Source organism: Hydra vulgaris, chromosome 01 (genome assembly GCF_038396675.1).
Source record: "Hydra vulgaris chromosome 01, alternate assembly HydraT2T_AEP".
NCBI lineage: Eukaryota > Metazoa > Cnidaria > Hydrozoa > Anthoathecata > Hydridae > Hydra > Hydra vulgaris.
The window spans coordinates 38,320,001-38,332,233 of NC_088920.1; the positions used below are offsets into that span (position 1 = coordinate 38,320,001).

Sequence of the window (12,233 nt, forward strand, 5' to 3'; positions counted from 1 at the left end):
TATAGGTTCATAATTTTAGTGGCCTATAACTCAACCTAATTTTAAAATTTCAAGAATCGTAGATTATGACATTTCGTAGTTTAAAAAAAACAAACTGAAAATTAATTTATCTCAAATTGGTTGTAATGAAAATCTATAAAATTGGTAGAAAAATAATTCAGTTGAAAAATTTCATAAATCGGTTGAAAATAAAAAAGACTATAATCGGTTGAAAACAAAGTAGGTAATATGAAAAATAGTTTTTAGTAGATGTTTTTATTGTAGAATGACTTAGTAGGTCGAGATTTTTGTAGGTCTAACTATTTTACACAATAATTTTTCTATTGAAAAAATATCATAATGCGTCTTCAAATATCTGTTTTGTTTTCAGAGTAATGCTGTTAGAGTTATTATGCATAATACTAATATAATTGCACTCAAACTTTAAATCAAGCAATTAATTAAATTGAATTTGTGTGAACATAAATATAGTTAATATAAAAATATTTGTGGATTTTTTCAAAATGTCGAAAAAAGTGAAAATTGCCTAATGGCCCATATTTAGACAAAAAAGTGGAAAGCAGGAATCCCACATGGCCTCTGTGGCTACCACCCCTCTGTTTATCCAAATCCTCATTAAGGGAGACTTGCATCGTCACTTTTTTCGTAGAAGTTTTATTATTATTTTTTTTTAATTCATTCTCCTTTATCGAATTTATAGTATTATAATGTTATAGTTCTACCTGTTAGCTTTTTTTTAGCTTTTTTTTACCTTTGACATTTTTTAATGAATAAAGTTTAATAGAAAACTAATTGAATCATAGATATAAATAGTTTAGTTTGTTAACTTGTATTTGACACAAAGATATTTTACTTTTGAATGTTCTAAGTTTTAATTTTTCATTAATGTTTTTGAGTTTACGATATAATAGTCATTATTAAATTGAATTTAATTAAGGCTTAACCAAATCAAATGTATCAGTGAAAATGTTTAATTATGTTTATTTATATTTGACAGAAAAGTATTTTGTTTTCGAGCATTTAAAGTTTAGAATTTTTATTGAAGTATTGGAAATTTTGTATTTATATGCACTTATATGCAATTCAAGATAAAAGTCCTAGTTAAGCAAAGTTTTTGCAGAGAGGACCCCAAAAAAAGGTACAAGTTAGCGAATGGTCTGACATTCAAGGGGAATGAAAATTTGTTCGTTTTAGTAAAAGTCCAACTTATCCAGGAATTGAGTTAACGAGATTCTACTGCAGTTTCATTTTAAAAATCTAAATTAGAAATTACTGTATTTAATTTGATTTAATTTTTTAATTAGTTGTACTCTTGGGGTTACAATGGCAATGGTCAACTTGGAATAGAAAATAATACAAACCAATTGCAACCTGTTAGAGTTACAGGATCTCTTATTGGAAAATTTATAGAAAAAGTGATTTTTATTTTATTTTTAAATTATATATTAAAATAATTATTTATTTTTTAAAGTTTTATAATTTAAGTAGAGAATGTTTAATATATATATATATATATATATATATATATATATATATATATATATATATATATATATATATATATATATATACTTTAGGATGTCCCAAAAAGCAACTATAAAAAGTGCATGTTCCCACCCTCTAAGTGTGTTCTATATAAAAAAATAATACTAGAATTTTTGAAGTTCTTCAAAAGTATATCATGCTGGTCATAAAAATTTCAAAAATAGTTATCATTTTATTAAAAAGTTATTATTATGAATTTCAATGCTTAAAAATTACATAAATAACTAAAAATAAAAATATGCATTTTTTAATGTTTTTTATAAAATGATAATTATTTTTGAAATTTTTTTATATTATGTATGTATATGTATATATATATATATATATATATATATATATATATATATATATATATATATATATATATATATATATATATATATATATATATATATATATATATATATATATTTATTTATTTATTTATTTATATATATATATATACATATATATATATATATATATATATATATATATATATATATATATATATATATATATATATATATATATATATATATATATATATATGTATGAATGTATGTATTAGGGCAATCTTTTAAAATAAATTTATGTATATATTATTTTAAAAGATAGTTTGTGGAATGGCACATGTACTTGTACTCACTGATATTGGTGAGTTATACAGTTGGGGTGCAAACTCATATGGCCAACTTGGGCTAGGTACTACTCATAATACATCTGTACCAACACTCATTAACACAACCACTGATGATAGGTAATTTATTTGAATGATAAATGATTTATTTTCTGTATTTAAAGAAAGTTTATTATTAGTTTTAATTTTGTGTTCAGGTGGTCAGATATTGCAGCTCATCACTATAATCATATATCTGCTGGTGTAACTATATCTGGAAAGGTATGGTGTAACTATATCTGGAAAGGTATGGTGTAACTATATCTGGAAAGGTATAGTGTAACTATATCTGGAAAGGTATGGTGTAACTATATCTGGAAAGGTATGGTGTAACTATATCTGGAAAGGTATGGTGTAACTATATCTGGAAAGTTTTTACTCATTACTTTAGCAACATTTGTGTCTTCAGTTATTTTTTTATTTTTTCTTCTTAAGTTATAGGAGGACATTTTAAGTATTTTAAGTAAATTGTTTTGTAAAATAAAAGTACTTTTTAAACTGTTTATATTAATTTTTTTTATTCTATTTGAAAAGATCTATATGTGGGGACATTGTCATGGATTAACAATATTATCACCAAGAGAAGTTGCTGTAAATAATCTTGATGGAGTATTTTCTTGTTTTGGAATGCCACAGATAATGTACAAGTTTATTGATATTGGTAAATAATGTACAATAAATTTTGACATTTTTCTACTTTTTTTTTTAAAGAGTGTTTTGCACTTTATATTCTACTTTATTGAAATCTTTAAAATATGTTTAAAATATTTGTAGATCATGAAGAGAACCAAACTATTAAAGAAGCTATTGCAAAGTCATTTAATGAGTCTGTGAGTAATTTTTGAAATATTTTTATACATTTTAATGTAATATACTTCTCTATAAATTCACATTTTGTGAATGAAATATATATGACATAAGGAAGGATTTACGCATCTTCTACAGTTTAGGAATGTGTAGGTGCATGCATAGTTTAGTATGTTAGTGCAGTCTTGTATAAAATTCTGTATAAAATTTTATCTGTATAAAAACTGTATAAAATTTTTAGTATTTATCTGAATTCTATTTCAGCTAAAAGTATTTAAAACAAAGTTATTTTAAAGAGTGAATTTTTTTTTTCCAATTCAAGATAATAACAATGATAAAATACTTATTCAGGATAACTTTAAAATTGGCTAAAAAGTTGTGTCCTGTACAAATATTTGTAATTAAATAAAATTCACAAATTTATCGATGATTTTTATTTACTTTACCACTAATTACTTTTATTTTTCATATTTACTTTTTAAATGATTTTTAAATGACTAAATATTTACTTTTTCATGATTAATGCAAGTATTTTAACTTCACGAAACATTAGATAAGTAAAAAATGGTTAGATTGTTATTTTCAACATTTTTTTTATTTTCCAAATTATAACCAATTTACTTTCGAAAACGCTACAAGCAACCACAACGATAAACAACCACTATTAAAGTGACTAGAAAGCAAAGGAGAAAGTTAAAGACAACCTAACAATATGCAGTAGTAGTGTAGTGTTAGAGCGCTCGCTTCATAAGCGAGAGTTTCCAAGTTCGATCCCCACTACGTCACTGGTAGTACCACACTCAATTAGTTTCTCCGCCCACCAGAGTTAAGTAGCCTCCTCATCTGTAGTGGCCTTCTCGGCCTTGAGAAGGTGAACTAACAAAAAAAAAAACCCTCGGAATTAGGAAAAATGAGGTCAGCAATATATTCCCAACCTCCAACTGTTAAAGGTTGGCAGTTAGGTCAGCCATGCCGAATGTCGACTCTAATTCCGAGGGCTGGTTAAAAAGCATGAACAAAATCTTTAAAAAAATCAACTTATAAATTATAAAACTTATAAAAACTTTATAAATTATACAAATTAGGATAATATGAAGATGAGAGAGAATTCCTAAACATTAATATTTGAGGAAAGCTAGATGAATTAAATTTACTTAAGCATAAACAGTTAAAGTAAAAGGTTTGCATCATGATAAAGAATCTGATTTAGCTGATGTTAACCTTGCAATGGATTGGATAGCTTCAATGAGAGGTCAAGGATATTATGAAAATTAATCTGAAAGATATTATGAAAAAGTAGAGGACTCAATAAAAGTGTTGCTGTTCATTAATATAGAAGTATCAACTTCATTGTAATAATTATTATCAAGTTAAAAAGAAATTGACCATTTGCTGCAGAGAAGCTGTCGCTGCAAAGAAATCTCATATAAGATCAGCTACCTGTTCTAAGCAATCATAAAATTATGACTTTTTATCAAAAGTATACTTTTTATACTCCAATATATAGTTATGCCATCAGCAAGTAGAGCCACCTTTATTAGCACCTTTTTATCAGCAAGTATATATATAAGTATATAATACAAATACTTTAAAGGTAAGATTATCAGCAAGAACATTAATGTAGATAAAAAGACCAATAAAACTTTATTGTACCTCAGAGGTTATTAAAAATAAAGGAGAGTGTTGTCCATCAATAGTAAAATGATAAAAAAAATGATGTTTAACCAAAGCCACAATGGTCAGAAATGCTTGAAGTTGCGAATTATGTTTTCTTTCTCTATATATTTCTTTCAGCTATAGTTTGCAAAGTTTCTATTTTAGCAAAAAGTATTTTATATTAAAAAATGTTTTATTTGCTCTTTAAACCTAAAAATGTAATAACATTTTTTAAATAAAATTAAATACAACATGTATTTTTCACAAGATGTCACTAAAAATTTCATTCTTTTTAACCAAATTTAAAAGTAATTTAATGGTCCAAAAAGATCTGTTTACTTACTTGTGTGTTCAACACACAAGTAAGTAAACGGTGCTTGCTGGCACCATTATCTCTTCTTTTTAATCTTTGGCATTTTGAGCGTTTTAGGAAATGTCAAGGATCAAATCAGTTTGTCAAAAACGGTATGTAGAGGGTTAAAAATGAAATGAAAAAATGTAAAATTGATTGAATCCAAATCAATATGCAGGAGTTTTTATTGAATTAGAAAAAGTTGGATAGATGGCAGAAAACTTTCTAACCTTAAATTTTCTAATCTTAATTTACAAGGTTTTGGGGGACTTTTGAAACCAATCATTGCTTTTTTGAATGCCAATTTATTACTTTTACATGGTTTTAATTTAATTCCTTTTCACAGAAATTCTTGAATGAAGAATCTTGCGACTAATATTTTTCCAAAATTTTCAAATTGAAGCAATATGTGAAGTAATTATGCTTTAAAAATTTTAATATTTTTTATGTTTGTCTCTATCCTAGTTTTTTATAGTGACAAAATCAGTCTTAATTCAGATAAAAAAATTACTGAGCATACTTTCTTGGAGTTTTAAAAATTGTTAAAAAATAGAAATCGAGTATTTTAAGTTTATTTAAAGTTATAGTAATTAGGAACCTATTTTCATTTTCAACCATTATTACCCACTGTGAGAGCTGGAAATGGCTTAAATTTAAAAAAATGCAGAGGCATATATATATATACATACATACATATACATAAATATATATATGCCTAAAATACATACATATACATAAATATATATATTAATAAATGACAAATATATTTTTACATACATATATAGGCAAACTATATTCTGGTATATAAATAAATAGGTAATATATACATAAATATATGGCATAAGTGTATTATATTTTAGCCTCCATTAATAAAATACAAGTTTTTTGTTTTTTATTTTTAGGTAAATATTAAATTTATTGATAATTTATAAATAAATTGTTTTATAAGGTTCAAAAAATTAAAAAAAAACAATACATAATTATTAATTTTACAGGAAACAAGTGACATAACATTTCTTGTTGATGGAAAAGAAATTCATGCACATAAGTCAATACTCAAAATCAGGTTTGTGTACTGATACATCATTACGTGTACGTACTTCGTTTTGTATGTACATGTAATAATCATTAAGACTGGTGTATACTGCATCACTGCATCATTAGTTATTTTATTTTCATACATTATAATAATTTATAATCATGTATAAATTATATAAGTATAAATTAGAATAATTTTGAGTATAGTTTTTTTATAAGCTAATTTGTAAATTGTAATCTCGGTTTTGAAATGTAGATGCCACTATTTTTAGATGCCACTATTTTCGTAATATGCTTCATTCTAACTGGAAGGAATCAGATAAAAGGTTTGTTTTAAGTATTTTAAAAAATTAGTTTGAAATTTCTTTTCTTTTTTTTTTCTTATTTTCAATTGATAAGGAAAACAAGATAAAAGATTCAAAGAAATGAGTGTTTATTATGTAAGAAATATTAGGTATTATCCTATTCAATTCAATAACATTCCATGAGTTCCTAGAGCAACCTGTAAGGTCTTAGTGCTATCTATAAGGTTCTTCAACTTATCTTTTTATCAAGCTTGGAAAAAAAGTTATTTCTTTAACACAAACATATCATTAGCTGTTTCAAACAGTTTTACTGTATACATATTTTATTTTTTTTAATGTGTTGCAACTTGCATAATTTCAGATGGCAAAATTTTGCTTTATTTACGCGAATTATACAATTGTCAGTATAAAATTAATTGATCAGGTTTCAGTACATACATTAACTAAGAGTTTAAGCAGGTGCGATCTTTTTTTTTTATTTTACTTTGTCTAGATAACTGACTTCTGAACTAATTATATCTAATTATATTATGGATTTGCTGTGCTACAATCATGTTGGTGCCTATCATTGTAATGAATATATAATATGTATTGTATTAAGTTTGACGAAGTAAAATAAGATTCGAGTTTAAAAAGGTAAAATAAAGTTCAATATAAAACTTCTACTAAAAAACAAATAGTGTAGATTGAATGAGTGACAGTTCTTTGCTGCTTAGGTTGTTTTGCTGATGATTTCTAGTAAAAGTTTTTTTTTTTAACAATCTATGAGTTTGTGCGGTCGATTATTTAATTCCTTTTGTAATGGTTGCTTTAGGGTTGTTGTCAAAATAAATGGGGTCTTCCATAAAATATGTACGCAGGTATGGGTTAGGGAAGAAACCCAAAAATGTATAAATTCGTACAAAGGAGTGTGTGTGTGTGTGTGTGTGTGTGTGTGTGTGTGTGTGTGTGTGTGTGTGTGTGTGTGTGTGTGTGTGTGTTAAAGACAGCAAATATATATGCTGTTTGACTACCTCTTGTTCTCTATTTCTCTCCTAAAACTTGATTTCATTCTTTGTTAAGGTAATGTTAATGTAATATCGAATAAACTAAAAAAAAATTTTTTTAGTTTATTCGATATTGTACAGGTGTGTACAGGGGGAGAAAGTCCTGAATTAGTAGTTTTACTGCGTATGTACTTTATGGGTGCCCTCTTTCAAATTTTAGAAAAATATATTTTGATGCTCAAAAGATACTGCCATACAAATTTTAAAACTCCCTCGATTTTTGAATGTTTTACAATTTTAGAAAAAAGATTTATATTCAATTTCAACGGTTTTTATCTTGTGCCAACCTGGAAAAAGTGGTTTTATAAAATCTGAAATAAAAGTATCTTCAACTGATAAACTCTAAATAAGAACAGTGAATGGTGTCTATCATTAATCTTAAGACTAATGAGGGTTTAGTAGTTAAGGGGTATAGACAACGTGAAAAATTCATAGCCTCGGGTGGGTGGAGTTACCTTTAAATTAGCAACAACTTGGGGGTCAATCGATTTTTTTTTCGAAATCATTCCAAGGTAATATATAATGGTAAATGATTGGTAGATGATACCAGAAGAACTTATAAGTTTTACTATACAACTTGCAACAGAGATAATTTTTGATATATTAATTTATCTTTTACTGTTGCATGTAGGGAAATTGAAGTGGCACAGTTTAGTTATAATGTGTACGAGGCATTTATTCGATACTTGTATACTGATTTTGTAGATTTACCTCCCCATGACGCCATTGGTTAGTAACTTACAAATGTTATAGAATTTTCTAACTTACTTAAATTTTTAAATTTTTGTTAATAATCTGTTTATTGTTTATATTATTGTTTTTTTTTGACAGCATTGCTCGATTTAGCTGATGCTTATTGTGAAATACGCTTAAAGAAACAATGTGAAAATATGATTAAAAAAGGTATATCCATTGAAAATGCTGCCATGCTTCTCGAGACATCGATAAAATATAGTGCAAAGGTAAGTAATAAATGTTTTACAAAATTAAAAAAATTTTGTCAGAAAGAAAACCGAGGTTGGTTGACTATGTATTATATTACCAAATATTCTCATATTTCGTTAGAAGCTTTGTTAGGCGGTAGTTTACATTGCGGTAGTTAGTTTAGTAAGATTTTGTTAGTAGTTTACAAGCTATGTTAGGCGGTAGTTTACATTGCATTTTGATTTGCTTATAGTTTTATTTGTTTTTGATATTAGAAAGACTTTTTTTTTTTTTTTTTTTTTTTTTTTTTGTATTAACTATCTACAGTCGTCATTTCAGATTTACCCGACTCTCTTCTATTCGTTCCGAATATAATATTAGATGACCATCTTCGGGACATTTCTAGCGAGCAACGTCTTGATGTATCTTCTGAAGATTTGCGATTTATTTGTATAGATGATAGGCTGTGATCAGTTGAACACCTTCGATTGTTTTCTATTGATTCAGAACGACTATTTCTTCTCGAAACATTTTCTAAGTAATCATTTTCGTTTATTTCAACAGAGGGGTGAATTTGACGAACATCGCGGTTTAGAACTCTTTTAAAAAGTTTTTGCATCTCTTTACGCAATAATCGATTACGATACACAAACAAGTACGGAAATACAACTGCTGAAAAAAATAAAAGATTTGCCGTGATTTTCACGGCTATTTTATTGTTTATAAACTCGTGAAATTGTCTTACGATAATATACGGTAGATATATTATCAAAAACATCATTATTATAATAATACTTGTTTTTATTGGTTTGCATGCAATCATTTTTTTATTTTGTATACTTTGAACCGATGGCCATACTGACTCTGGTAGTTTTCTTTGTTGTGGAAAACTTATTATATTTTGAACGGAAGGCCAGGTCATCTCTCGCTGTTTGCTTTGTTGTGCATTATATATTATTTGACCATAGCAATAACAACATACCAGACACGGCATAATAAACGAAATTGATTGTGTTGTTATATCAAATGAACGACTTTTCCCCCATTCTACACCACAGAATTGTTCATCTTCAATAAATTTGTAGCAACTCCAGCCAAAAACAGGTAACAACGAAAAAATAACTGAAATCAGCCAAGTAACTCCGATAAATAGGTATACTTTGGCGGATGTAGCCAAACTTTTGTATAAAATTGCTTTTGAGATAAACTGATACCTATCATATGATATAAACATAAAAGTTAATGAATTTGAATTCCACCAAAGTTGTGAAAAAAAACCAAATATGTCGCACCCTCTTCCATCCATTGTTCTTATGGAACCAGTAATATTTGCTAAACGAACAGGGAGTACTAATACACATAAAATGCAGTTTGAGGAAGTCAGGCTTGCTAGAAGCATATTCGAAGGCGATCGGAGATTAGGCTTCACAACTAAAAGCAATATTGTTGATCCATTTAGGAGTAGACCTGCTATGAGAAGAGTGCTGGTGACAATCCCGCTGTATTCTTTCATAATTAATATAGTAAATTTGAGATTTTAAAGTAAATTTATTTTTAATGTAAAATTTGTAATGTGCATTTTTGGTGTTCTAATAGTTCTCACATTAAATTAAATTTAACCTTTTAATTCTAACCTCTGCACATAATTGATCATATACCTAGTCAATCTTTCATACGAAAAACTATTTTAAAAGATGCGTCTAAATTTTAAAATGTAAAAGAGATTTCTATTTAATTCTTAATAACACATTTTAACTCAAAATATTATTAGTAATGATAAACCGTTCTCCGTTTTTTTTTAAAGGAATATGTGTTAAAAAGACGAATATAATTCAGGTGATGGAGTGCTCTACTGTTGGGTGTCATTGTGTCAATATTTATTTTTGAGTTTGTTTATTTTAAGAATAATTTTATTATGACGCAGTAAAAAATATTTTTTAACTATTGCATTTTCTTATGATGAAAAACAAACTTTTTATTTGTTATATTTTTACTGTTTCTTTTAGAGTTTAGAGGATTATTGCTTCCGATTTGCATTGAACCACCTAACTGCTGTTACTCAAACGGAAGCTTTCAGAAATCTCGACGGTGAGACAGTAAAGGCGTTCATAATAAAAGCTGGTTTAAGTGGAGCATTCAAAAGGTAAAAAAGGGCAATAAACTTAGTAATATAGAGATATAGTTACATATTTCTGGCCGAAGTAAAGTGTTTAGTCAACTGACAAGCGTGTGGTTTGGCACCAAAAAACCTAAGCAGCTGGGCTTTCTCTATCGTAAATAATGTTAATAATGTAAATAATTTATTCCCATATATTTATATTTTGTTTATAAGTTTAATCAAAAAAATTTCATATTTTTTTTGATATTTTTATTATAAAAATGTTCTAATAGTAAATTAAATAATTTTATGTTTATTTATCTTACATTTTTGTAAATATGAATATTGTTATATTGAAGAAAAATTATATTACGAGAATTTTTGAACTAAACGAAATTATTTTTATTATTTTAACTTTTTTTTTAAGAATACATGAATAAAATAGTGTAAATAAAATAGTACGAAGTTTTTTCCAAATTAAACAAGTATAACGTGTACCTTAGTGTTTTAGTGTTAAGGAATTGGTACACCAGTATAATTTAAAAATAACATCTACTCGATAATTAACATTATCAGCAGCTTGAGTAAATTTCTTTGTTTAAGTTTTGTTTACGGCAATCTATAATATAATATTTTATATATATATATATATATATATATATATATATATATATATATATATATATATATATATATATATATATATATATATATATATATATATATATATATATATATATATTATAGATTGATATAAGTATTTAAGTGTCACTTGTATCCGAATAAATAAAAGGTTTACGATTCGGTAGGGATATCTCAAATATTTCAGCGGAAAGCTCATTTTGTAGAAAATCAAAATTTGGACATGAATATCGTAACTCATCTTAACAGCAAAAACTTTTAAAATATTCAACTTTTCAATCACCTGTTGTACTGTTATGAAACACGTATCTCCTGAACCTTGGCGCAATTTTTAAAATTCTTTTTCAAATAGAGAAAAACTCACTAAAAATAACATATTGATGTGAGTCATCCAATAATGATCTACATATTTCAACAACACCATTTCATGTATAGTAAATAATAAACAATTATTTAGTGTCACAAGTAGTTTGTAACACAAGCTGTTCCTTTCTTTTACCATGCTTTTCAGACATATTTTCTAACATATCATTGTTGGGATCTCTGATTACTTCTTGAAGTTCATCATTAAACCTAATATCTGCACCTTTTTCCTCAACATTGAGAACTTTCCATCCTGTCTTGTCTTCCTTTTATATTCATAAAAAGTCTCTCAATTGGCTTTGAAAATATTGAACTACTTTATTTAAATTGGATAACTTAACTAAACTTGAATTTTGATTTATAAAGGTCTTTAAGATGATCCCGTTGCTCTTCATTACGTCCTCCTCATAATAAAAATACCAGCTTTTTCAATGATCGATTTATTTCTGTTTTAAATTATCGCATTAGCGATAATATGTGATGGAAATAGAAATAATAAAAGTTTCTTCAGAGTTAAGAGTTTCAGGCTAAAAAAATTAGAAGTAGAAGCTGGAAACTTGGAGATGGTGTGTTACAGGCGATATGAAAAGCTACAGTTAAGCAAAAAAAATGCTTTTGATTTTATACATAAGAAAATAAACTGCAATACAATATTATATGTGTATATATATGTGTATATATATATATATATATATTATATATATATATATATATATATATATATATATATATATATAAAGGGTGTTTTTTTTAGAGGTATAGAACTTTAAATTGCAATAAAACAACGATGGATTATTCG

General features: G+C 26.3%; 2 protein-coding genes across 2 annotated transcripts in view; one reads left to right on the top strand and one right to left on the bottom strand.

Moving 5' to 3' along the window:
- Positions 1-10,879, top strand: part of LOC100212871 (RCC1 and BTB domain-containing protein 1) — a 33,802-nt gene extending 22,923 nt beyond the window's left edge. Inside the window, exons 5-14 of the mRNA XM_065788105.1 lie at positions 1,305-1,415; positions 2,139-2,284; positions 2,362-2,425; positions 2,738-2,864; positions 2,978-3,033; positions 6,014-6,084; positions 6,329-6,382; positions 8,039-8,136; positions 8,239-8,369; positions 10,338-10,879. Coding sequence (XP_065644177.1) covers positions 1,305-1,415; positions 2,139-2,284; positions 2,362-2,425; positions 2,738-2,864; positions 2,978-3,033; positions 6,014-6,084; positions 6,329-6,382; positions 8,039-8,136; positions 8,239-8,369; positions 10,338-10,478 — 999 coding nt within the window. The 3' untranslated portion in view covers positions 10,479-10,879. The remainder of the gene's footprint in view (positions 1-1,304; positions 1,416-2,138; positions 2,285-2,361; positions 2,426-2,737; positions 2,865-2,977; positions 3,034-6,013; positions 6,085-6,328; positions 6,383-8,038; positions 8,137-8,238; positions 8,370-10,337) is intronic.
- Positions 8,605-10,100, bottom strand: LOC136075321 (G-protein coupled receptor 161-like). Its single transcript, XM_065788106.1, has one exon. It carries the CDS (start codon positions 9,842-9,844, stop codon positions 8,645-8,647), a length of 1,200 nt encoding a protein of 399 aa, XP_065644178.1. The 5' UTR covers positions 9,845-10,100; the 3' UTR covers positions 8,605-8,644.
- Positions 10,880-12,233: the final 1,354 nt, after the last annotated feature.